Raw genomic sequence first — 25,642 nt, forward strand, 5'->3', positions numbered from 1 at the left:
CCATGTCATCTTCTGGTGTAGGTACACTGTGTTTTATCAAGACCAAAGTCAGTGCAGCCGTCTACCAGGAAATTTTAGGGTACTTCATGCTTCCCTTTGCCAACAAGCTTTTTGGAGTTGAAAATTTAATTCTCCAGCAGGACTTGGCACCTGTCCACGTTGCCAAAAGCACCAATACCTGATTTAAAAACAACAGTATCACTGTGCTTGATTGGCCAGCAAACTCGCCTGACCTTAATCCCATAGAAATCTTTGGGGTATTTTCAAGAGGATATGAGAGACACCAGACCCAACAATGCAGATGAGCTGAAGGCTGCTATCAAAGCAAGCTGGGCTTCCATAACCCCTCAGCAGTGCCACAGGCTGATCGCCTCCATGCCACGCCGTATTGATGCAGTAATTGATGGAAAAGGAGCCCCATGAAGTATTGAGTGCATTTACTGAACATTCATTTCGGAAGGCCAACATTTCAGATTTTAAAATAATTTTTTCAAGCTGGTGTTATAAAGTATTCTAATTTACTGAGATAATAACTTTTGGGTTTTCATTGGTTGTAAGCCATAATCCTCAACATTAACAGAAAAACACTTGAAATAGATCAATCTGTAATGACTCTATATAATATATGAGTTTCACTTTTTGTATTGAAGAACTGAAATAAATTAACTTTTTGATGATATTCTAATTTTGTGAGATGCACCTGTACACTTGACATGAGCCAGTTAGGTATATTATATGAACAATCTTGTGTGCTTCAGTAGATGGTCACCATGTCTCCAAAATATGCCATAAGTGCACTAATTGGTTAGTTTACTAACAGGACCTGCTAAGAGTGATGATGAGGGTGACACCTTTACGTATTATAATACTCCAAACTGTTTGTGCCTGGTTATAACAGGCCGAGTATCATCAGTAGTAATTGATGTAGTTATAGTGAATGGCCCCTAGATGGCAACAGAGTACTGTCAAATTGAGACCAGATAGACAAAATCAGGGGCGGACCTACCGCCCGTGCATCCGGTTCATTGCACAGGGGCCCCGGGGGAGAGGGGGGCCCCTCCAGCCTCCAGCACCACATGGCTAATTATTCATGCAAATTAGCCATGTGGACTTGTGGAGCGCGAGCGCCGCAGAGCCAGCAAGGAGGAGAGGAGATCAGCCCCCCTGCAGGAGGCAACGGGAAGGGTCTCACTCCTCCTGAGGCTGCGTGCCAGCACAGCCCAGTGTTATGAATGAGTCACCGTAGGAGGCAAAAACAGAAATACTAGCTAAGTCCAGAAAACCAGAGAAGTTGGCAGCTATCGGATTGCAGACCCCTGAACCTATCAACAACAACTAGCAGTAGCCGTGGGCGGTTCCTACGGTGCCCTAGACCCCTCGATCACAGCCGGAGAACTACATAGCCTAAAGACAGAAAGGGAAATCTAAACTGCCCCAGAGCAGACCCCAAAGCAATAGGCAGCCCCCAACATATAATGACGGTGAAGCAAGATGAAAAAACACTCACACAGATAGAAAGATAGGCTGAGCAAATGATGGGGCCCAAGCTAGCTAAATAGGACAGGATAGAAAAGCTGCTGTCTGCAATCCGCCAAAATCCTATCAAAACAACAGCCAACAGACTGATAGGGAAAAAAGCCCTGAAGACGCTAGGCTTCAAAAAGACTATATCAGTACTCAGGTATTTTCTGAAGACAGAGCAAAAAGGAATTCAGCTCACCCCAGCAGGGAATGGCAGAAATCCAGAAAAACAAGGCAAAACAAAACCAAAACACAAATGCAAAAAGCAGAGCAGAAAACTTAGCTTTTGAGGAGCAGGAATCAGACTGGTCACCTAGAATCCCTCAGAGAAATCACCCGCAAGGCAGAAGGGCGTCGGCTGCCTTATATCCAGTCAGCAATTCCAGTCACCCAGTCATCATCATTCTGCTCAGGTGCTTGGTAATCAGCCTCACTACCTTCCTTCACCAGAAGAGGGAGTTCATCAGACCTCAATGGTGAAGGGGAAAATGAACTCACAACAGCCCAGTGCAGAGGAGTCAGCCCTGAGGGCTGAGGTGAGAGATCATCAGAGATCAGCCAGCAGAGACAGTGCCATGGGGGAGGAGAGGAGGGAAGACAGACTGTCTGACTGTCACTCACACTGCCTGCCCTGTGGCGCTGGCCAGACGGTGGCTGCAGTTCAGCCGCAGGTAAGTGTGTGACATCACGTGTCTGTCTGAGTTTGTGTGGCTGTGCCCTGCCCTGCCCATAGCAGCAGCTCAGTCAGGAGGAATGTGCGGAGTGCAGACACTGTGGATCCTCTTGGTCTGGACTCTGGCCTGCCCTGCCTGCATGCGCAAGGTAAGAGTACCGGAGCTGAGCAGGACTGAGGGACTGGGACCGAGGAGGCAGGCATGATTTTGGGGGCTTCATGGGTGGGGGCATGATTTTGGGGGACTCCGTCCTGGGGGAGAACTGAAGCATGATGGCCTGGCTGCTCATGAATGGGGGGCCCCTGGCCTTGGGAGAAGCATGGCCTGGCTGCTCATGAAAGGGGGGGCCCTGGCCTGGGGAGAAGCATGGCCTTGGCTGCTCATGAATGGGGGGCCCTGGGGGAGATGCTTGGCTGCTCATGAATGGGGGGCCCTGGCCTGGGGAAAAGCATGGCCTGGTTGCTCATGAATGGGGGGCCCCTGGCCTGGGGAGAAGCATGGCCTTGGCTGCTCATGAATGGGGGGGCCCTGGGGGAGATGCTTGGCTGCTCATGACTGTTGGGCCCCTGGGAGAGATGCTTGGCTGCTCATGAATGGGGCGGCTCATGGGGGGAGAAGAAACCTGAATTAGGTGGCCCTCATAGGGGGAGTAGCAGCATAAACTGGGGGGGCACATGGGGAGAAGCAGCATAAACTGGGGGTGCCACATAGGGTGAGAAGCACTATGCCAAAAGTAGACTGCAATTGAGGGAGAGCATTATGAAACAAAGGGAAACGGGGGTGCCTATACGTATTGACCTGGAGGCTGTCTTGGGCTATATATATTATTTAGAGGCTATGCTGGGCTGTATATATTACCTGAAGGCTATGCTGGACTGTATCTATTACCTTAAAGCTATGCTGAACTGTATATATTACCTGGAGTGGAGGATATGCTGGCCTGTATATATCACCTGGAGGCTGTGGTAGGCTGTATATATTACCTTAAAGCTATTCTGAACTATATATATTAACTGGAGGCTTTGCTGGGCTGTATTATATATTACCTGGAGTCTGTGCTGGGCGCTGTATACATTACCTGAAGGCTGTTGCTGTACTGTATATATTAACTGGAGTCTGTGCTGGGCTGTATATATTAACTGGAGGCTGTGCTGGGCGGTATATATCACCTGGAGGCTGTGGTGGGCTGTATCTATTACCTGAAGGCTGTGCTGGGCTGTATATATTATCTGAAGGCTATGCTGAGCTGTATACCATATTTTATTTGGAGGCTGTGCTGGGCTGTATATATTAATAACTAGAGGCAATGCTGGGCTAGTGGGCTATATATGTTATTTGGGGGCTGCAACTGTCAAATAATAAATACAGCCCAGCAGCACCCTACAGATATTATATCCAGCCCTGCATAGCCTCAATATTAGATATACAGTACATTTACGGTGGGAAAATCCGCAGCAAAAATTGACATTGTGTAGATTTTCCCGCTCTAAAAAAACGCAGCATATCCGCGGTATATTTTAGTGGCACCATGTAACGCGGATCTAGCACAACTGCACTTGCCGCGACCGGCCGCAAGCCCGATAGAGAATGAATGGGGCTTGCCGGATCGGTGCCACAAGTCGCCCGTTAGGCAGCAGAGGTGCGGAACTCTGCCGGATCTGCTGCTAGTAGGGGGGGGGCCAAAAAATTTCTTGCACAGGGGCCCACTACAGTCTGTGTCCGCCCCTGGACAAAATTAACCAAGACTTACCAGAAACAATGCAATGCAATCAGCCTGTGTGCTGGGACCCTTTTAGTAAGGTTGTCAATGTGGACCAACACGTTACATAACAGAATGTAGGGGACTGCTGAGGTGCCACAGCTGGACTATCAGTGGGGCCCTTCAGATTGCCAGAGGGAGAGAGATAAGCTCCAGGGTTTGATGCAGTGGGAAATCCCCTCCGGCCAGCAGATCATATGCAGTAGGGACTCTACTGAGGCGGATGTCTGAGCCAACCCGCACTCCTTCAGCTCACCAAAGAAGCTGGTTCCCTCTGATGCTCCCATCAAATATCCGCACACACCCATGGCACAACCGCTGAGGAGCACTGGCAGCTGAAGGCCCAGAGGATAGAACTGTTCCCTGATTCAAGGGTCACAAAGTCAAACAGGAAAGACAGCGGTCCCTGCGGACCCCAAGTAGGCTGCACTTCACTACGGTGTTGCAGCTCCACAGTAGTAGTCTCAGAGGGCTGTAGGGTTTATGATGGGACCCCAGACTCACTGGATTGTAAGGATTAAGGTTTTTAGCCTCGGAGCTCTCCCAACCATGTCCGCCCTTCACAAATTACTGTCAGGCTTCCCTGAAGGGTTTCCCTTAAAGTGATTGTTCAGTCTAAATCGATAAGTCTGCAGTCACTCTGTGTGACTGAAGACCAGGGGCGTAACATCCCCGGTCGCAGGCGTCGCAGCTGCGACTGGGCCACTGAGCGATTAGGGGCCTGGGCCCCAGGGCCACCAGTCAAGGTATTAATGCCCAGACTGGCGTATAGAGCCCCTATGAGTAGAGGGGGCCCGCATCGGGCCCCAGCGGCAGGGCAGGCTGGGCAGGAGGGGGGTCAGAGACGCACCATGTCAGCGCCGATTCCCCCCTCCACCGCATTGAACTATACCGGCATCTATGACACCGGTACATTTCACAGCAATGATGGAGGAGAGAGCATCAGCTGACGCTCCCTCTCTCATCATTCCCCGCTCTGCCTCTGACACACAGCGGGTGCGCGATGACATCATTGTGCACGCACTGTGTGCCAGGCAGAGCAGGAGACAGGAGCCGGGAGCAGCGCGGGCACGAGGAGAAGGTGAGGAGTGTTTTTCTTTATGCAACAGTGAGTACAGCCAGGACTGTGGGGCCATTCTCGGGGGGTGGGGGGCTGTATACCATGGGGGGTGCTGTGCTGCATACCATGAGGGGCTCTATATCATGGGGGGGTGCTGTGCTGTATACCATGGGGGGTGCTGTGCTGTATACCATGAGGGGCTGTATACCATGGGGGGTGCTGTGCTGTATACCATGGGGGGCTGTATAACATGGGGGGTGCTGTGCTGCATACCATGAGGGGCTGTATATCATGGGGGGTGCTGTGCTGTATACCATGGGGGGTGCTGTGCTGTATACCATGAGGGGCTGTATACCATGGGGGTGCTGTGCTGTATACCATGGGGGGTGCTGTGCTGTATACCATGCGGTGCTGTATACCATGGGTGGCTGTATACCATGTGGGGCTTTGCTGTATACCATGCAGTGCTGTGCTGTATACCATGTGGTGCTGTGCTATATACTATGCGGCTGTGTTATATACCATGGGGGGTACATTATATTCTATGGGGGAGGCTGTGTTATATAATATGGGGGGTGACATTATAGTCTATGGTGTAGCCAGTCAGACACCTGCCATCCACTCCTTTCATTGTGGACAGCTTGAGGGATGGAGCCTGGGCTGGTCTCAAGGGGGCCCCAAAAATGTTGCCAGTATGGGGCCCCAAAATTCCTAGTGGCAGCCCGGGGTGGGGGGCCCCATTTGAAAGTTCTTACCAGGGCCCATAACTTTGTAGTTACGCCACTGCTGAAGACATATGAATCCCCCATCATACGTACTGTGTGCTAGGAGGATTTCTGAGCCGTGAAAGGATTGTTTGTGTAAGTTATGCATATTCCCTGGCAGAGGCCAACTAGTGGGTGCAGCCTTGCGCTATACACTTGTATGGGGAGAGGCCGTGCCCTGACAAGGTGCTCACCTCCCCTAGATAAGGTTCCTTGACTCCTAGATTCTTTGAGGAGTGTAGTTTCTAAAATAGGGTCACTTGTGTGGGGTTCCACTTTTTAGGCACATCAGGTGCTCAGCAGATGCAACATGGCAACCGCTAACTATACTAGATAGTTTTCTTCTCCAAAAGTCAAATGGCGCTCCATCCCTTCCGAGCCCTGCCATGTGCCCAAACAGTAGTTTTCCATCACATATCAGGTATCGGTGTACTCAAGAGAAATTGCACAGTAAATTGTGCTTCCTATTTTTTACTGTTATCCTTATGAAAATGAAAAATTTAGGACTAATGCAATATTTTAGTGGGAAAAATTTGATTTTTTATTTTCACGGCTCAAAATAATAAAATTCTGTGAAGCCACCTGCATGTTCAAGGTGCTCACCACACCTCTAGGTACATTCCTTGAGGGGAGGTAGTGTGAAAAATGCAGTCACTTGTGGGTGGTTTCCCCTGTTTAGGCACATTGGCAAACGCTACATGGCATCTATCTATTCTTGCCAATTTTGGTTCCAAAAGTCAAATGTTGTTCCTTCCCTTCTGAGTAGTTTTTCTTCACATATGGGTTATTGGTGTACTCAGGAGAAATTGCAAAACATATTTTATGGTTCATTTTCTCCTGTTACACTTTTGAAAATGTGAAATTTGGGGCTAAAGCAATATTTTTATGGAAGAAAGTGACATTTTCATTTTCTCCTTCCACATTGCTTTAATTTCTGTGAACTCCCTGAAGAGTTAACAAAATTGCTGAATGTGATTTAGAGCACTTTGCAGGGTGAAGTTTTTAAAATGGTGTCACTTTTGGGTATTTTCTGTCACCTTGGCCTCTTAAAGTCACTTCAAATGTGATGTGGTCCCTAAAAAAATCGGTTTTATAAATTATGTTGGAAAAATGAGAAATTGCTGATTGAACGTTTAACCCCTCTAATGTCCTAACAAAAAAAGTTGTTTCAAAAATGATGCTGATGTGAAGTAGACATATGGTAAATGTTATTTATATAAATATTTTCATAAATAAACAGAAATTATATTGACCAAAATTTATGTTGTACTAACACGAAGTACAACGTCACGAAAAAACATTCTCAGAATAACTGGGATATGTTTAATCATTCCAAAATTATTACCACTTAAAGTGACACTGGTCAGAATTGAAAAAATTGGCCTGGTCCGGAAGATGAAGATTGGCTGGGTGGTGAAAGGGTTAAATTTGCATAGCGGGGTACTTTTTTTGTTCCTCACTAGTTTTCAGTTGCAACATGCTCCTCTCTATAAACAGTCTGTAGTTCATTGTTCTTATCATGTCATGCATTTCATTTGGCAGGCGGCCCGGACAAGTCTTTTCCCTGTGAACTCACTTCTGTTTTATTTGTATTAACAATAATAATGACTGGAGTTTTATCTGTCATAGTGTGAAGAACACATCTCCTCGTGCAAAGGTCAATAGTGCATTAGTTACCGTGTAAACCAGATATAGAAAACTTCCTTCTTCCTTGGAACTTCTTTATTGCCAATAGAAAACATTTGTCATCCAATTATTTGCTGCTGCTGGCATCGATGAGGTTTGCTATATAATCACTATTAACAGTAGAAGCATATTCGTTCTTCATTCTTTATAGATATTAGAGGATTGATGATGGCCAGATGTCACACAGACTGTATACAGAAACCGCTCTCTCGTGCCTTCAGTTGGCTTGGTAAGCTGGTGGGAAGGTACCCCTGGTGGTTCCTACTAATTCCTTTTCCTTTATCCGCTGGTTTGGGAGCTGGGTTTTACTTTTTACCCCAGAGACAAGCAAATGACATAGAAGAACAGTTCACCCCAATCGGTGGCCCGGCTAAAAGTGAGAGAGAATTTGTAAGGACACATTTTCCCACCAATGACTCCGGGCAGTTTTCTCCACAGCGACTATATACAGAAGGTTTGTTTGTTTCGCTCATAGCTGTAAGTACATCTGATAATGTCATAAACGTTCAGACCTTTGAAGAGCTTATGAAGCTGGATGAGATGGTGCAGAACTTCACAGTGATGGATCCCGCTGCTAATGAAAATCTCACATTTCAGAAACTATGTGCAGAGATCCAGGGAAAAACATGTATGACAGCTAACCCACTCCTCTCTGCTGTACAAGGTAATGTGAGTCTGATAGAGACAATACCCATAAGTTACCCCATGTTTCAAGATAAAATATTTCTGGGAACATACCTTGGTGGAGTGACGCTAAATTCAGATGATGTTGTGCAAAAAGCCAAAGCAATAAAATTAGTATATTATCTGAGAGAAGACAGCGAGAGCGACGGAGAAAGAAGCCTGCTGTGGATCAATGAATTTATCAAATTCTTCACAAAAAATAGTCTTCAACTCACTGAAATAAAGGTAAGGATTTCATCACGATCTGTGACACATTCATAAATATAAAATCAATTTTATATTCAATAATAAACACATGTATTTTTTTGTGTTGCAATTACATGAATATAAGTACCGTAGTTACCATGTAACTGCAACATAATCGTGTGCATTTAGTAGTGAACACTATGAAATACATGTAACTGTCATGTCATTTTTAGAACATCCTCTATGATGGAAATAGTCATATTGTGTGACACTGTATATAAGAAGCCATATTTTCCTCTAGAAGCATTGTTATAGAGGACCTACCACATCTTTTTGACTTCAGAAACTATAAACCTCAGAAAAAAAAAAAAAAAAATATAATGCTTTAGAATTGTAAAAAAAAATGCTATATAGGAGGCCACTGTTATATGTGAGGTCTAAACTTCTGGTGTGTGAAGCTATGAGATCTTGCTAGCTACAGTATATATTTACACACTAATAGTTGCTATATAAGTATTCTACACTATACTCTTTTAGCTAAAGAGAAAAATGAATATGGGGAGTCAGGTCATTTACAAATGATTATATTCATTTACATATATTCTAGTTTTGATTTTTTTAAATGACGAAGAGTAAATATATATATATATATTTATTATTTTTTCTGGGGGGCTCGCATTTTTTTTAATTTATTTGAAAAACGTTCATTTTGTAATCAAAGACAAAATTTCAGGATAAACACAAATGTAGATGCCATAATAATGATTCATATAACACAAATGCAAAGCTCCTGCATGTATGAGCTTTTCGAAACAATGTTCTAGCACATATGGTAGAATACGTACACTGTGTATCAGAAAGTATGACCTGTGTTTATTTGCTTTATTAATCATTAATCATTTCATTTCATTTATGCTATATTGTTCTCATCCAGTTTTTTTTGTTATTCATTTTTAATGGTAAAATCACTTTTTCTTTTGCTGTGGTATGACACAAAGCTGCACCATAAATTTTGATAAAAGCAAAAGTGTTGCATTTTTGTCATACTTTTAATTGTGATTTTTTTACATTTGTTTGCATGAATAAAAAAGCAAAAACAATTCTGTATTCATTTTCCACATTATGGCAAATAAAACACACTGTGATTTAGGGAAAAACAATACTGTGAATTTTTAATCTTTCCAAATGAAAAATGGAACTTACATTTTTAAAGATCACATCCACATGTACAGTCACTTATATATTATTTCTGACCTCTCAGGTTTTCCTATTGCAAAATAGGCAGCAAAAAAAGATTGCATCAAAATACAAAGAACAAGTGAACTGATAATTATTGAAGATCCTTTCTGCGTTTGACTTGTGTTATCTGAGAACTAACCACTCTTTTGAGCTTCATTTTATTCTACATTTTCTTGGTTTTCATTTTCTGTAAAAATAAAGGAACAAAATTTCCTATAGAGAGAAGACAGAGACCGGATCCTTTGCAACGCTATTACTAATAATGTATGTAGATGGAAGTGTTACACTCTGTAGTCAGTGTTATGGTTATTTTTATTTTTGGTCTTTTGCTCATTAGAATATAAATTATTGTAACTTCTTCTTTTTATGTTCCAGGTATCTTTTTTCACGGCGATATCAAGACAGCAAGAATTTAATGGAACAACAAAAACTGTGATCCCATTATTTTCTATTACGTATTTTGTCACCATATTTTTTGCTATTGTGTCCTGTGTAAGGTAAGATAATGTGACGGAATGTGTTTATTGAGAATCAATTATTTGCCGCGTGACATGTTTAACACAATTCTCACAAAGTGACGTTACAGAAGCATCTTGTACTAGAAGTCTGCGTTGTGCTGATACTGCTATTCTTCCCTGAGAATGTATGAATAAATTGAAAACTAGGTTAAACCATTTCCCTCTTCTACAATGGTCACACAATTTCTCCTGCCAGTTATCAATGACTGACATCTATTGCTCCGGAGCACCATCATCTGCAGCAGGTTATTACTCTCTGACTATAGAGAGCACATGCACGCTCATCTGAATAAAGCATACTTGTGTTCTCAATGGAGAGGAGAAAAAAATGCTACCAGACACCTCTGATTCTTCTTTTCTACTTTGGATACTAAGGATAGGGCATGTTGAAATTTTAAAAAGCACTCCCATCAAAGTTTTTATCTTAATATATTGCAGTCATCATATTATACAGCACTGTGTCCTTACAATTGCTCATTTTTCCTTTCTACCCAGTTAATTTGTCTCACTTCTCTGTTCTATGTAGAAACAGGAGGTATGTTGTTCCTGCATTTATCATTCCCATATTCAATTCCTGATCCAGCTGATCCCTCCATCCTTTGCAGGGACTTTTGCTGTGACTTGCAGGGAAAAATGACCTCCTGCTTTTACATAGAAATTAGAATGATTCAGATAGTCAGTTTTTAATCACTTCACGTCATAAACCTAATGAAAAATAGAAGAATTATCTGGGTAGAAAAGGGAAAATGAGCAATTGTAAGAACACAGTGCTTTGTAATATGATGGCTGCAATAAATTAGGAGGATAAAAAGTTTGATGGGAAGAGGAGGAGTGCTTCTTTAAGATAATTAATTCTCCCAATATCTGCCATCAGGGAATAATCAATAAATCCCCATAGATATCATATTCTCAAGCATCTGTAGTAAATGTCTGTATTTGTTTTCTTACAGATTTGATTGCGTGAGGAACAAGTTCTGGGTGGCTGGGTTTGGAGTTATTTCATCTGGATTGGCCGTACTTTCTAGTTTTGGCCTTTTGTTACTATGTGGGGTGCCCTTTGTTGTTACTGTTGCAAATGCTCCATTCCTTATTCTTGGTAAGTTTCTAGATATCTACACAGAAGCATCAAGATTGTTAAAGGAGGGTTTGCTGGTTATGGAAAACCCCTCTCTTCCCCTGGCTGCACTTTATTTAATGAAAGAAAAAACAAACAAACCTTGCTTTACTTACCCTTCCTCATCCAGCGCTGAGTCTCTACAGCTGCTCCCCGTGTCTATAGCTGTCGGCAGTGCTGATGTCACATCAACAGCACTGCAGTCAGTAACTGAGCTCAGCAGCGCTTCAGTCTGACGTCATGAACTGCTCAGAGCCGCTGGTCTCAGTTATTGGCTGCAGTTCTGTTGTTGTGACGTTAGCGCTGCAGACAATACTGATATGTGCTCATGACATCTTTTATGTGGAGGTACACACACCTAGTTTTCCAAGACATATCTGCATTTTTTTTTTGCTCTGAAGCTTGTTAATTTTTTCAATCTTTTTTGGACATTTCCTGAGAGCTTGTTCAGCATTTTTCACAGGTGGTGTTTTTGCTTTTCTTTCGAAGAGTTTTTGGGTTGTCCTTCGTACTGGCATTTTTTGTTCGTTTTTTTGTTCTTCATTTTACTGCTAGCAGTTTCTCAGGCAAAAACACTCTAAAAGAGGTCTTGTGTTCTTGTCAACATCTTTTGGGCTTTCCCATTGATTTTTGTTGTAAGTAAAGTATGTCTTCAGAGAGGAAGACACATGAAGAATGTTCTGCTCAATTCTTTTTGCCTCTTGGCATCTTTTAAAATAGTTAAAGACATTCAAATGCCAGAATATATGCACAAATAATGCATATGTTCACTCATTTGAGGATTTTCTGAGCACTTTTTCTAGCAGGTTTTAGAGCAGTCCTGTGTGAAAAAGACAACATTTGTACATACCCTAACAGCGGTGGAGACTGAGCGCAGGATCCGTGGAGAGTGAGTAAAGGCCCCGTCAACACATAGCGATCTCGCTAGCGAGATCGCTGCTGAGTCACAATTTTTGTGACACAACAGCGATCTCACCAGCGAGATCGCTATGTGTGACAGCGATCAGTGACCGGCCCCCCTGCCGGTATCGCTGATCGCTGCAGGAAAGGTAAGGACTTTTTTTTGGTCGCTGGTCTCCCGCTGGCCAGCACGCATCGCTGTGTGTGACAGGCGGGAGACCAGCAATCTGCTGGTAACTAATGTACACATCGGGTATCCAAGGGACGTGCGTCCCTTAGATACCCGATGTGTACATTAGATACCAGCGCGCTGATGCAGGGAGCTGGTAACTAACGTACACATCGGGTATCTAGGGACGCACGTCCCTTGGATACCCGATGTGTACGTTAGTTACCAGCTTCCTGCATCAGCGCGCTGGTTATTAACGTGCACAGCGACACCGGGCGCTGGGCGTCGCTGTGCTGATCGCTGGTAAAGCTGTCTGTTTGACAGCTCACCAGCGATCACATAGCGATTCACCAGCGATCCTGACACATTGATATCGTTGTCAGGATCGCTGGTGAGTCGCTATGTGTGACTCCAGCCTAAAGCAGTTTGTTTAAATAAATAAACTGGCGCAGGGGAATAGGGGTTTGCAAAAACCAGATAACCCATTTAAGCACCTTTCCATACTCCAGACATATGTATCTATACCCATCTTTTTATAAGCGCTTTTATTGCAGGCATGGCAATACTCTCCAAATAACTAAGAAACAGCAAACCAAATTCATTTTATGAGGTTTGAAAAAGACAATGAGTTCTCACATTCTTTCAGTCATAAGCATATGATTTGTCTCATTTAATTCTACTTTTAGATTTTTACGTCAATGTAAGTTTGTACTGGAGAAAAATGTAATTTTTTAGATTATTTTATTATTTTAATTGTAAATAAGTCAGTTTGATGTTGTTGTTTTTTGTTGAATTATATCAAAAGTCTCCTTTTATTTATTTATCCTTTGGGCGTTACTCCAATTCTTCTAGGTGTTGGAGTAGATGACATGTTCATCATGGTTTCCAGCTGGCAACAAACTAAAGTAAAGGATAAAGTTGAAGAAAGAATGGCTGAGACCTACGCGGAAGCCGCTGTCTCTATAACAATCACGACACTCACCGATGTTCTCGCTTTCTACATTGGTATTTTGACTTCCTTCGAGTCAGTGCAGTCATTTTGTATCTACACCGGGACCGCCATGTTGTTCTGTTTCTTGTACAATGTCACCTGCTTTGGGGCCTTCTTAGCTCTCAATGGCAGAAGAGAAGAGAGTAACAGGCACTGGTTCACTTGTATGAAAGTAGCAAAAGAAAAAGATGACCATCGTTCGTCTGCATATAACATGTGTTGCGTTGGAGGAGGATACAGCCAAATCACTGATAAAGAGACTGACCATCCTATGACTAGTTTTTTTCATAAGCAATATGGTCCATTCCTCACCAACATCTGGACTAAGATTTTTGTTCTTATTCTCTATGGAGGATATCTGGCCAGCAGTATATATGGGTGTTTTCAGGTTCAGGAAGGAATTGACTTACGAAATTTAGCTACTGATGATTCTTACATTCGTTCATTCTATGATGATGAGGATTTATATTTTTCAGAATATGGTCCCAGAGTTATGGTTGTGGTGACTGAGAAGGTTTCTTACTGGGATTCAGATATCCAGAGTAAGATTGACAGGTGTCTGGAGTCATTTATAAACAATTCCTATGTTAGTGGTGGGTCGCTCTCTGAATCTTGGATGAGCGTATACATTGACATGGCTAATAAGATGAACCTGAACATCAGTGATGAAAACAACTTTATCAATAATTTATCAATATTATTCAATGTAGTTCCAGACTTTGAACAAGATGTGGACATTCAGTCGGGAGCTATAACAGCTTCTCGTTTCTTTATCCAGACTGTAAACGTTACTTCAGCAGTGGATGAGAGAGACATGTTGAACCAAGTTCGAGATACAGCGAAGAGTTGTGAGATCCCAGTCCTTGTCTATCATCCTGCATTTATATATTTTGACCAATATGCCGTAATTATAGATAACACCATCCAAAATGTCGCTGTTGCTGCTGCCGCCATGTTTTTGATCTCATTCCTGCTAATTCCAAATCCTCTGTGCTCTTTGTGGGTGACATTCACCATAGCGTCTATTATAGTAGGTGTTACCGGTTTCATGGCGTACTGGGATGTTAACTTAGATTCCATCTCCATGATCAACCTCGTCATCTGCATTGGATTCTCCGTAGACTTCTCTGCTCACATTGCATATGCTTATGTCTCAAATCAAAAAGCCAACGTCAATGAAAAGTTGATTGACGCCTTACATTCTCTTGGTTATCCTATAGTACAGGGTGCTGTGTCCACCATCCTGGGAGTGGTAGCCCTATCTGCAGCTCAGAGTTACATCTTTAGAACATTTTTTAAGATCATATTTTTGGTTATTGCCTTTGGATTGATACATGGACTGGTTTTCCTCCCGGTGTTTTTAACATTGTTCGGAAATTGTATAAAGAACGATGATGCTACAAAGATTAAAGCTCAAACAAATGAGCAAAGGGTTGAAAATGGTCAAAAAGAGACAAAATTTATTTATGACACAAAAGTAACCACTTTTCCAAAGAAATCATCAAAAGATGATCCTGATTGCCCATAGCTTTATTTTCACAAAATGTATTTACATAAAAATAAGGAATGCAAAAAACTTACCATAAGTTGGATTCTAGCCCTCTAACATCATTTTCAGCTCAACTCCATTTCATACTGAGCAAGGCAGCTGATTTAGGTATCATTAACAAAAAGGTCTTTGATTGGCTAATGGTGACACATCCTAAAATACCTATTTTCTACCTTCTTCTTAAAATCCACAAAGACACAGTTGGCCCACGGGGCTGTCCAATTATGTCGGGCATGATGGATTGTGTGACCCTGTGTGTACATTCATCGACTAACATCGATTAATAATTACATATAAAGTGCCAAGTGCAAAAAATTATAAAAGTTTTGCATAAAAGTATACGGAAATATATCCATCAACAAATCACTTACAATCATGAATAATATAAATGCAGATTGAAAAACATTACTCTCCAATAATCCCATATACTGCAGAGCATGCTGCATATATCACAAATGCACACAGTATCCGCCTGATGCGCGTTTCGCGTGAGCCTCTTCCTTCTTGCATTCAATGTTGTAAATAATTTTATAATTGTTTTATATATATATATATCTATATATATATATAGGTATCTATATATATATATCTATATATTTATATCTATATATATATATATCTTGTGTGTGCGCCCCTGCATTGTTGTATATTTTTGTTACTTGCCTGATTTATTAAATAAACATATACTTTGCATTATTGGTTTATGCTCCAGACTTTATGGTCGGTATTCCTTTTTTCTTCCAGTATTATCTTCGCCTATCTGCGCTTTGCTATTATTATCCAACATATTTTGCAGCATGATAATTCATTATTTTCTCACCTCTATATTGTTATATTATACATATGTGTCATACTCTTATGGTATTCCCTTGTGCCTTTTTTCATTCCCAAAGATGGCAGTAAAGTTTGGCTCACATTTATCCTGCGCTCTATGTTGAGAGCTTACACCGAGGCTTCTGTGTAAATCTCTGAAATACGTAATTCAATTGGAACCCCTGGCAGAAGATTCCCTATAATGAAGCAGATAGACACACTATAGATGCTGCCTGGCCTATGATCCATCCATCTTTTTAAGCTTGCATAAAAGCATGGTAAGTCACAGTTTTTTTTTCACTTTTTTGATTCTATATTTTCACAGCTCAACGTTATAAAATGCTGTGATGCACCTGGGAGTTTAAAGTGCTCACTGCACATCTATATAAGTTCCTTGAAGGGTCTAGTTTGCAAAATGGGGTCACTTGTGAGAGGTTTCCACTGTTTAGGCACATCACGGGCTCACAAACTGGTGTCTGCTACTGATTCCAGACAGTTTTGTGTTCCAAAAGTCAAATGGCACTCCTTTCCTTCCAAGCCCTACTGTGCGTCCAAATAGTAGTTTTTCCCCACATATGGGGTATCGGCGTACTCAGGAGAAATTGCACAACAAATTTTACTGTGTAATTTATCCTGCCACCCTTGTGAAAATGCAAAATTTAGGGCTGAAACAACATTTATGATTTTTAATTTTTTCAGCTCAATGTTACAAAATTCTATGAAGCATGTGGGGGTTCAAGGTGCTCACCGCACATCTACATAAATTCCTTGACTAGTTTCCAAAATGTGGTCATCTGTAGGGATTTTCCACTGTGTTGGCACATCAGGGGCTCTCCAAACGTGACATGGCGTCCGCTATCTATTCCAGACAATTTTGCGCTCCAAAATTCAAATGGCGCACCTTTCAATCCGGGCCCTGCCATGCACCCAAACAGTAGTTTTCCACCATATAAGGGATATCAGTGTACTCAGGAGAAATTTCCCAATACATTTTATGGTTTATTTTCTCATGTTACCCTTGTAAAAACAAAATTTGGGGCTAAATGATCAAATTTGGGGGAAAAAGTAAAATGTTATTTTTTTTCCTTCCACATTGCTTTAATTCCTGTGAAGCACCTGAAGGGTTAATAAACTTCTTGAATCTCAGAATCACTGGGTTTACGTTCAGGCATTCCAGAATTCTTACCTCATGAATAGTGATGAGCGAGTGTGCTCGTTACTCGAGATTTCCGAGCATGCTCGAGTCTCAACCGAGTATTGCCAATGCTCGGATGCGATGCTTGGATCCCTGCCCCGCATGTTTCGAGGCTGTAATACAGCCAATAAACATGGCTACAGTTTAACCGTGTATGGCAGTCAATCCCTGCATCTTTCATTAAGCTATGCAACATGCAGGGCAGGGATCTGAGCATCGCATCCGAGCATCAGCATTACTTGGTGAGATTCGAGCATGCTCAGAAACCTTGGGTGATGAGTGATGAGCACACTCGCTCATCACTACTCATGAAGCAACACGGGTCAGAATTGAAAAAATTGGCCTGGTCATGAATGTGAAAACAGGCTGGATGGTGAAGACGTTAAAATCTAGATTCATAGAAAGAGGTTTTAGTCAAAGATGTATTAAATAAGGATATAGAAGCGATAAATAACTCCATATAATTAGCTGTTATACCCTATATAAGAAACAGGAAGACTGTGCTGATAAAATCAGATTTATTTCTATCTTTAATCATGAATGGCAAATGATGAGATCTGCTTTGACCAAACACTGGTGAATTCTGATTACTGAACCCTCCTTAGCAATGCATTTGTCAGATGTCCCATTGATGACATCCATGAATTCCCTTTGTATCTAAGGGTCTGTCCCACTAATGGTTGCTTTCCCTGTGGCCACAATCTTGCCTGCACCAATGTCTCTCGCATTGCTACTTTTAAGTCTGCAGATGGCACATGCCAATACAAAATTAGTCATCATCTCTCACTTGCAGCAGTAATGTCAGGTGTGGACATGCAGTTGCACCAAGCCCAGAGATGGAGGGGGGACCTTGCAGGGCGTTAAATAATGAGGGCAATCTGGCCAGTCACTCGGATATATTGCCATATTGCCATCATCAAAGGCAGAGTGCCGGAGCAAACCTGCAGCTCCACTGCCTACAGTAGAAAATGGTGGTGGAGCTGCAATAACCCGTCCTCAGTTTCTTGCACAGTGCTTTCTCTGTGACACAGGCACGTGTGTCTTGATGATGTCAGCATGCAGCATGCTCCAGTGCCATTTAGAAAGTTCCCGGCAAGAAGAGGAAAGCAGCAATGCTGCGGGGAACGGACGGAGAGGTGAGTGTGTTTTTTTTTTCCAATACACTGGGGAGAGGACAAGGAGGAGGAGATTGGGATGGGATGGGATTGAGGGGTGATAGAGGGATTTCAGGGCCTTTTGATAAACAAGCGGAGGAGGACATTTAATAGGGATTTAAAATGAATTGGGTGGTGTGGGAGGATGCTGAGTCCCTGATAGCATTGTACTGAATTATAGGGTGGGAAAAGATGCTATCAAGGACTTGCAGTACCTAAGGCCCCCGTTACACACAGCGAGATCGCTAGCAATATCGCTGAAACGTCACTGGTTTTGTGACACAGCACCTGCGACCGGCTCCCCCACTGGTTATCGCTGATCGCGCGAGAAAGTCCTGGACCATTTCTCGTCATCAGCTTCCTCCTGGGCTTCCTGTGGCGCCGACGAGCGACGCGTGGACGCGGGCGGGAGGACGTCAGGATCGCCGGGTCTGACAGGTAAGTAGCGACCCCCGACCCCTGCGATGTCGCTGGTGAGATCTCCCTGTGTGGCAGCTCACTAGTGACCACTTAGTGATGCACCAGCGATCCATATCGTTGTCGGGATCGCTGGTGCATCATTTAGTGTAACGATACCCTAAGTCCCTGATAGCATCCTCCCCCACTGTCAATTCATTATAAGACCCTGATAGCATTTTCTCCCACCCACAATTCATTCTGACACTAACAAGGACTTATAATGAATGGGGGGGTGGGACATAGAACAGGGACTAAGGCTATGTGCACATGTTCAGGATTTGCAGCAGAAAATTCTGTGTTGGCTGCAAAACTCTGCATAAAATATGTGTTTTTACATGCGTTTTTATTGCAGATCTTTTCACTACTTACTAGTATGGGTGAAATCTGCAGCAAACAAAACAAGACATGCTGTAGATTTAAATTGGGGAAGAGTCACAGCAACTGATTATATTTATTGGGTGGTGGAGATAATAGTTAATGGGGGACACAACGCTGGGTTATTTATCACTTTATATTTTGAATGGTGTGTGGATAATATATTAATGGTGGGATAAATATGTGTATTCAGGGGCCCAATGTAGGGGATTTTCTTTATTCAGAAGACACACGTATGTATACAATATATGTGACCTTGTTATTTTAGGGTTGTAGTGATCATCGTGACAAGACTTGTCGTGGCTGGGAGATGTCGACATGAAGGTCTGACCAGATGGAGAAGAAACAACCGAAAGCTGCTCTAGTCATACGAAATGTCAGCGGTCACTGAATGTAAATATTTATTTTTTTATACAGTACTGTATGACTTGAAGCAAATCTGTTACTTGTAAAATTGATTAGGCTACAGTCTAACATTCATGTGGTATGTCCGTGTGCTGCATGATTTTTTTCATAGGATGGCACACAAACTTAGAGTTTCATAGATTCATTCTCATATCTGTGAAAATTATAGATCTGAGAATGAGATCTGTGTGAATCAAGACATCAAGACATGTTTATTTCTAATCTGATTTTGAGGACATACTGAATGGGTCTGTGGGCTAACTAAAAAGAAAAAAAATCAGGTACCACACATACTGCACACTTCACACATTTATTATATAGAGTCCTCTGTTATGTACAATGCCGTCCCATTATTACATAGTATCATCATGTTATGTACAGTACCTTCCCTTACATAGTGTATTCTTGTTATTTTTGTTATTTACAGTGCCCTCTCTTTATTACATAGCCCTCTCTTGTAAGATGCATTATAAAATAACTGCTAATGGAGTATCGTGTGACCAGAAGATCAGTCTACAAGCTCCTCCGTTAGAAAATAAGCTCCATCAGCCTTCATTTCATTTTATATCTAACAAGAGAGGACACTATGACATAAAGGAAGAACGCTATAAAGAGCAAAAATAATGAGAATCCGATATGTAAGGGACAAGAGAAGGCATATATATATATCTAATATATAAAGCTCAAAGTGTGTATGTATGTATGTATGTATGTATGTATGTGTGTGTATGTCCGGTATTGGCATCAGCACCGTCGCAGCTACAGCCATAAAATTTGGCACAGTCACACGTCTGGACCCCGAGAGCGTCTTAGGCTATGTTGTGAGGTGAAATTTTAACCCCGCGCGTTCCAATTTACCAAACAATTTTGCCCCTATCTACATAATGGAGGAAAAAGTGTGTGCATGTCAAGCCCCGCCCCTCATTATGATGTCATAATGCCCCTATCTACATAATGGGGAAACAGTGTGTGCATATCAAGCCCCGCCCCTCATTATGATGTCAGAATGGTTGCCATGGCGACCCTGATGTCATCATAGGTTGCAAGCCCCGCCGCTCATTATGATGTCACTATAGGTTGACTATGTCATTATTAGGTTGACTATGGGATGTGGAGGATGTGTGATGAGTATATGGGCACTGGACTATGGGATGGAGGATATGTATGATGGGTTTATGGGCACGGGACTATGGGATGGAGGATGTGTGATGAGTACATGGGCACTGGACTATGGGGTGGAGGATATGTATGATGGGTATATGGGCACGGGACTATGGGATGGTGGATATGTATGATGGGTATATGGGCACGGGGCTATGGGATGGAGGATATGTATGATGGGTATATGGGCATGGGACTATGAGATGAAGGATGTGTAATGGGTATATGGGCACTCGACTATGGGATGGCGAATATGTATGAGGGGTATATGGGCATGGGACTATGGGATGGAGGATGTGTGATGGGTATATGGGCACTCGACTATGGGATGGAGGATATGTATGATGGGTATATGGGCACGGGACTATGGGATGGAGGATATGTATGATGGGTATATGGGCACGGGTTTATGGGATGGAGGATGTGTGATGGGTATATGGGCATGGGCCTATGGGATGGAGGATATGTATGATGGGTATATGGGCACGGGACTATGGGATGGTGGATATGTATGAAAGCTCATCTGAACTCGTTCAATTGGACTCGTCTCATCCTATCTGAAGGCCAATGACAACATCTGTTACTGAATGGGCTACTCAACTCCATATCTTTGGCAGCCACACAGCAGTCCGCCTTCTATATGAGGCTCAAAAAGATCAAGTGTTCCAGTGGATGGCAGGCATTGCATCAAGTGCCTCGCCTCCTCTTCCTCCACCTTAATATCACACACAGTACAATCCTCAGAGGTGGCACCCCAATCACCCTTCTTTCCACCTGCGTCACAAATTTCCAAATTCCCAACTGACTGTGGGGAACCACAGATCAGATTTCCACTTAAAAATTGTAAGGTCTAATATTGTGGTGCAGACACAAGGCCAAATTAGCTACTCAAAATGGTTTGTGATAAAACAGTGTTTCAGAGACAAATCATAAGGTCAGATTTCCACTCCACTTCAAAATCGTTAGGCTTAATGTTGGGGTGCAACCTGGAGGGTCAATTAACTAGTCCAAATCATTTGTTATAAAACTGTGATTCAGTGGCAAATCAGAAGGTCAGATTTCCACTTAAAAATTGTTAGGCCTAATATTGGGGTGCAGACACAAAGCCCAATAAGCTACTCCAAATCGTTTGTGATAAAACGGTGTTTCAGGTATTTCATTTGTTATTAAACTGTGTTTCGGTGGCAAATCAGAAGGTAAGATTTCCACTTCAAAATCATTAGGCTTAATATTGGGGTGCAGGGTGGAGGGCTAATCCAGATCGTTTGTTATAAAACTGTGTTTCAGTGGCAAATCAGAAAGCCAAATAAGAAAATAAATATTGATTGTACATTTACTGACAGGTGACAGACAGCTGTGGGCCTAAAGTTGTGAAACAGCAGGTTACAAGAGGGAAAGGCTACCTACAACATGAGTGGGAAAATTGAGGTTGTGGTGGAAGTGGATTGTGGAGTAGGCTTGGTATACAAGGGTTAGGTGTTAATGTGAAGGAAAGCTTAACTGAACAAACACCGTCTCATCTTACCCAAAGACCACTGACAACATCTGTTACTGGCTGGGCTACACGACTCCCTTTCTTTGGCAGCTGCCCAACGGTATACCTTGTAGATGAGGCTCAGAAGGAGCATGTGCTACAGTGGATGGCAAGTGCTGCATCAAGTGGCCTCTCCTCTTCCTCGACCTTAACATCACACAAAGTACAATCCTCAGAAGTGGCACCCTAATCCCTCTTGTTTACAAGGGCGCATCAAAAATTACCAAACGCCCAAATGACTGTGGAGAACCTCAGATGGGCCATTCTGCAGAGCCATTCACACATTCTATTCCATGTGCATCTGCTACGAAGATTCACAGAATCCAGGGGAGGAAAGTATCTGCACCAATACCCAAAATTTTTTCATGTTGGATCCAGGGTCAGACGAAGTAGGGTCCAAGCAGAATCCAGACCCTCATCACCAGACTTTAACCACTGGGGCTGGAGGTGCTCCTGATGAGACTAAGATACCAGAGGCGCATGCGGATTGTAGTGTGGTGTCAGTGCAGGAAGAGGAGGAGGGTGACTTTGAGGGTGAGGTGTTGTGAATTCACTTTTCTGGCCTCCCTCTGGTTATTACTCAAGGTAGTGGAGCTGGTCAGATTGACAGAGGGGTTGCGAGTTCTCTTTCTGAGCTCCCTCTGGTGGTTATTAGAAGTAATGGAGCTGATCTGATTGACAGAGGCTTGCCACCTGACAATGAGGATGACGATTGGAGATCTGGGGTTTCACATTGGGATTTAAGACAGCCGACTCCCTCTATCCCTGCTGGTGATTTTTTTCCTGTGCCTCCTGAGGTCTGATGTCTCCAGCTCTGTCCCTGCATGGTTCAGCTAAGTGGTTTATTTGCTATTCTGTTTGCAGTTGAACTGGTTTTGTCTATCTCTGCTTTGTGCGGGTCAGCCAGCTCTGGCTGGGGCTGTGCTGAATTACCACCCATATGTTACAGCTTGCGCCAGTTTGTTTTGCCCCAGTTAGATAGGTCTCTTTTTCCTCTGCTTTCAGAATATACCAGAGTGTTGATATAGTGGGGGCGAAGTCGTGCGACTTCAGTGTTTTTGTGCATCAGACGTGTCAGACTTTTTGCAGGGTTTTTTGCGTGATTGCAGTCAGTGTCTTTCCTTTCCTGTCCTGTCTAGTCAGTGTGGGCCCCATCATTTGCTTAGTCTATTTTACTGCCTGCGTTTGTGTTTTCACCTTGTCTCACCGACAATATATGTTTGGGGCTGTCTATTCCTTTGGGGTCTGCTCTGGGGCAGTTTAGATTTCCCCTTTTTTGCTTTAGGCTTAGTTAGCTCTCCGGCTGTGCCGAGGCGTCTAGGATCATTGTAGGTACGCTCCACGGCTACTGCTAGTTGTGTGGCTAGGATCAGGGGTCTGCAATCCACTTAGTTACCAACCTCTCTGGTTTTCTGTGGCTTACCCTGGGCCTGCTCTCCTCCTTGGTGACCCATTCATAAAAGAATCACCAGCCTAACTCTAGACTCTAGGGTACTCTAAAAATGGAAGGAATTTTTTAAAAAAAAGTGTCAGAATTTTTTAATATATTTATTTTTCTCCTCTTTTTTTTCCTGGGGCTGCAGGAGGAGATTTTTTTTTCTTTCTCTAAATGGAGACTAAGCAATTGTCTGATCGTGTTGAGCAGCTCGCTGCTGAAGTGCGGGGAATTTCTGCCTATCTCGCTCAGTCATCTGCTGTTGAACCAAAAATCCCTACTCCTGATGTGTTTTCTGGGGATCGGTCTAAATTTTTGAATTTTAAGAATAATTGTAAACTATTTTTTGCGTTGAAACCTAACTCATCGGGGAGCTCTGTGCAGCAGGTTAAAATTGTCATTTCCCTGCTGCGCGGCGATCCCCAGGATTGGGCCTTTTCTTTGACACCCGGAGATCCTATTTTGGCTAATGTGGATGCATTTTTTCAAGCCTTGGGGTTGTTGTATGATGAACCTAATGCTATTAATCAAGCTGAGAAAACCTTACTGGCATTGAACCAGGGTCAGGATTCTGCAGAGTTATATTGTCAAAAATTCCGAAAGTGGGCGGTCCTTACTAAATGGAATGACGATGCCCTAGCAGCTCTCTTTCGGAAGGGTTTGGCAGAAACTGTAAAAGATGTTATGGTGGGATTTCCTGTTCCCTCTGGTCTAGACGACTCTATGTCATTGGCCATTCAAATTGATCGGCGTTTACGTGAGCGTAAAACTACACGAGAGGCGTTGCTGCCTTTCAAACGATCGTCTGAACCCATGCAATTTGATAGGGTTTTGTCTAGGGCGCAACGTCAAGAGTTTAGAAGGCATAAGCTATGTTTTTTCTGTGGGGACGCCTCTCATACTATTTCTGTCTGCCCTAAACGAGAAAAGCATTTTGCTCACACATTTGCGGTGGGCATTGTATTGCCTAAGTTCCTTTTGGCGATTACCCTGATCTGCTCCTTGTCTACATTTTCCGCTAAGGCTTTTGTAGATTCAGGAGCAGCTTTGAATCTGATGGATTTGGACTTTGCTAAACGTTGTGGTTTTCCCATGATACCCCTGCAGACTCCTATCCCTTTGAGGGGTATTGATGCTACTCTTTTGGTGGAGAATAAACCCCAGTTTTGGACCCAGGTGATAATGTGGGTTGCCCCGGACCACCAAGAAAATTGTAAATTTTTGGTGTTGCACAATTTGCATGATACTATTGTTCTGGGTTTTCCTTGGTTGCAAACTCATAATCCTGTTTTGGAATGGAAATCTGTGTCTGTGGTGAGTTGGAGTTGTCAATGTGTTCTTAGTGACATTCCTGTTTTCTCCACCTCTCCCCAGTCTCATGATATTCCTGACTATTTGGCTGATTTTCTGATGTATTTAGTAAGTGTAAGTCTGCGTCTTTGCCTCCTCATAGGAGTTATGACTGTGCAATTGAGTTAATGCCTGGGTGTAAATTTCCCAAGGGTCGGCTTTTCAACTTATCGGTAACCGAACATGATGCTATGCGATCTTATATCAAGGAGTCGTTGGAGAAGGGTCATATTAGACCATCCTCTTCACCTTTAGGTGCTGGGTTTTTTTGTGGCCAAGAAAGATGGTTCATTAAGGCCATGTATTGACTATCATTCCCTAAACAAAATCACTGTTAATTATCAGTACCCGTTACCCCTGATTTCTGATTTATTTTCCAGAGTTAAAAGTGCCTGTTGGTTTACCAAGCTTGACCTCAGGGGGGCGTATAATCTTATTCGCATCAAGCACGGGGATGAATGGAAGACGGCGTTTAATACTCCGGAGGGACATTTTGAGTACCTGGTGATGTCTTTTGGGCTCACTAATGCCCCTTCTGTCTTTCAATCTTTTATGAATGATATTTTCCGGGACTTTGTGGATAAGTTTTTGATCATTTATCTGGATGATATTTTGATCTTTTCCAATGATTGGGATTCTCATGTGGAACATATCCGGACTGTGTTCCGGATTTTGAGGGAAAATTCTCTGTATGTTAAGGGATCGAAGTGCCTCTTTGGTGTACAGAGGATTTCGTTTTTGGGATTCATTTTGTCCCTGTCTGCTATTGAAATGGACCCGGCCAAGGTACAGGCCATTTATGATTGGGTTCAGCCCACTTCTTTGAAGGCTCTCCAGAAGTTTTTGGGTTTTGCTAATTTCTACCGTAAATTTAAAAGTAATTTTTCTGGTATTGTCAAACCACTGACTGATTTGACCAAAAAGGGCGCTGATGTGGTGAATTGGTC

General features: G+C 42.9%; 1 protein-coding gene across 1 annotated transcript; it reads left to right on the forward strand.

Moving 5' to 3' along the window:
• Window positions 1-7,418: 7,418 nt before the first annotated feature.
• Window positions 7,419-15,507, forward strand: LOC141095622 (patched domain-containing protein 3-like). The gene is made up of 4 exons (XM_073581740.1): window positions 7,419-8,373; window positions 9,949-10,070; window positions 11,042-11,187; window positions 13,127-15,507. The coding sequence occupies exons 1-4, from the start codon at window positions 7,630-7,632 to the stop codon at window positions 14,791-14,793; spliced, it is 2,679 nt and encodes an 892-aa protein (XP_073437841.1). The 5' UTR covers window positions 7,419-7,629; the 3' UTR covers window positions 14,794-15,507.
• Window positions 15,508-25,642: the final 10,135 nt, after the last annotated feature.

Source organism: Dendrobates tinctorius, unplaced genomic scaffold (genome assembly GCF_039654945.1).
Source record: "Dendrobates tinctorius isolate UK_male_01 unplaced genomic scaffold, ASM3965494v1 ptg000070l, whole genome shotgun sequence".
Lineage (NCBI taxonomy): Eukaryota > Metazoa > Chordata > Amphibia > Anura > Dendrobatidae > Dendrobates > Dendrobates tinctorius.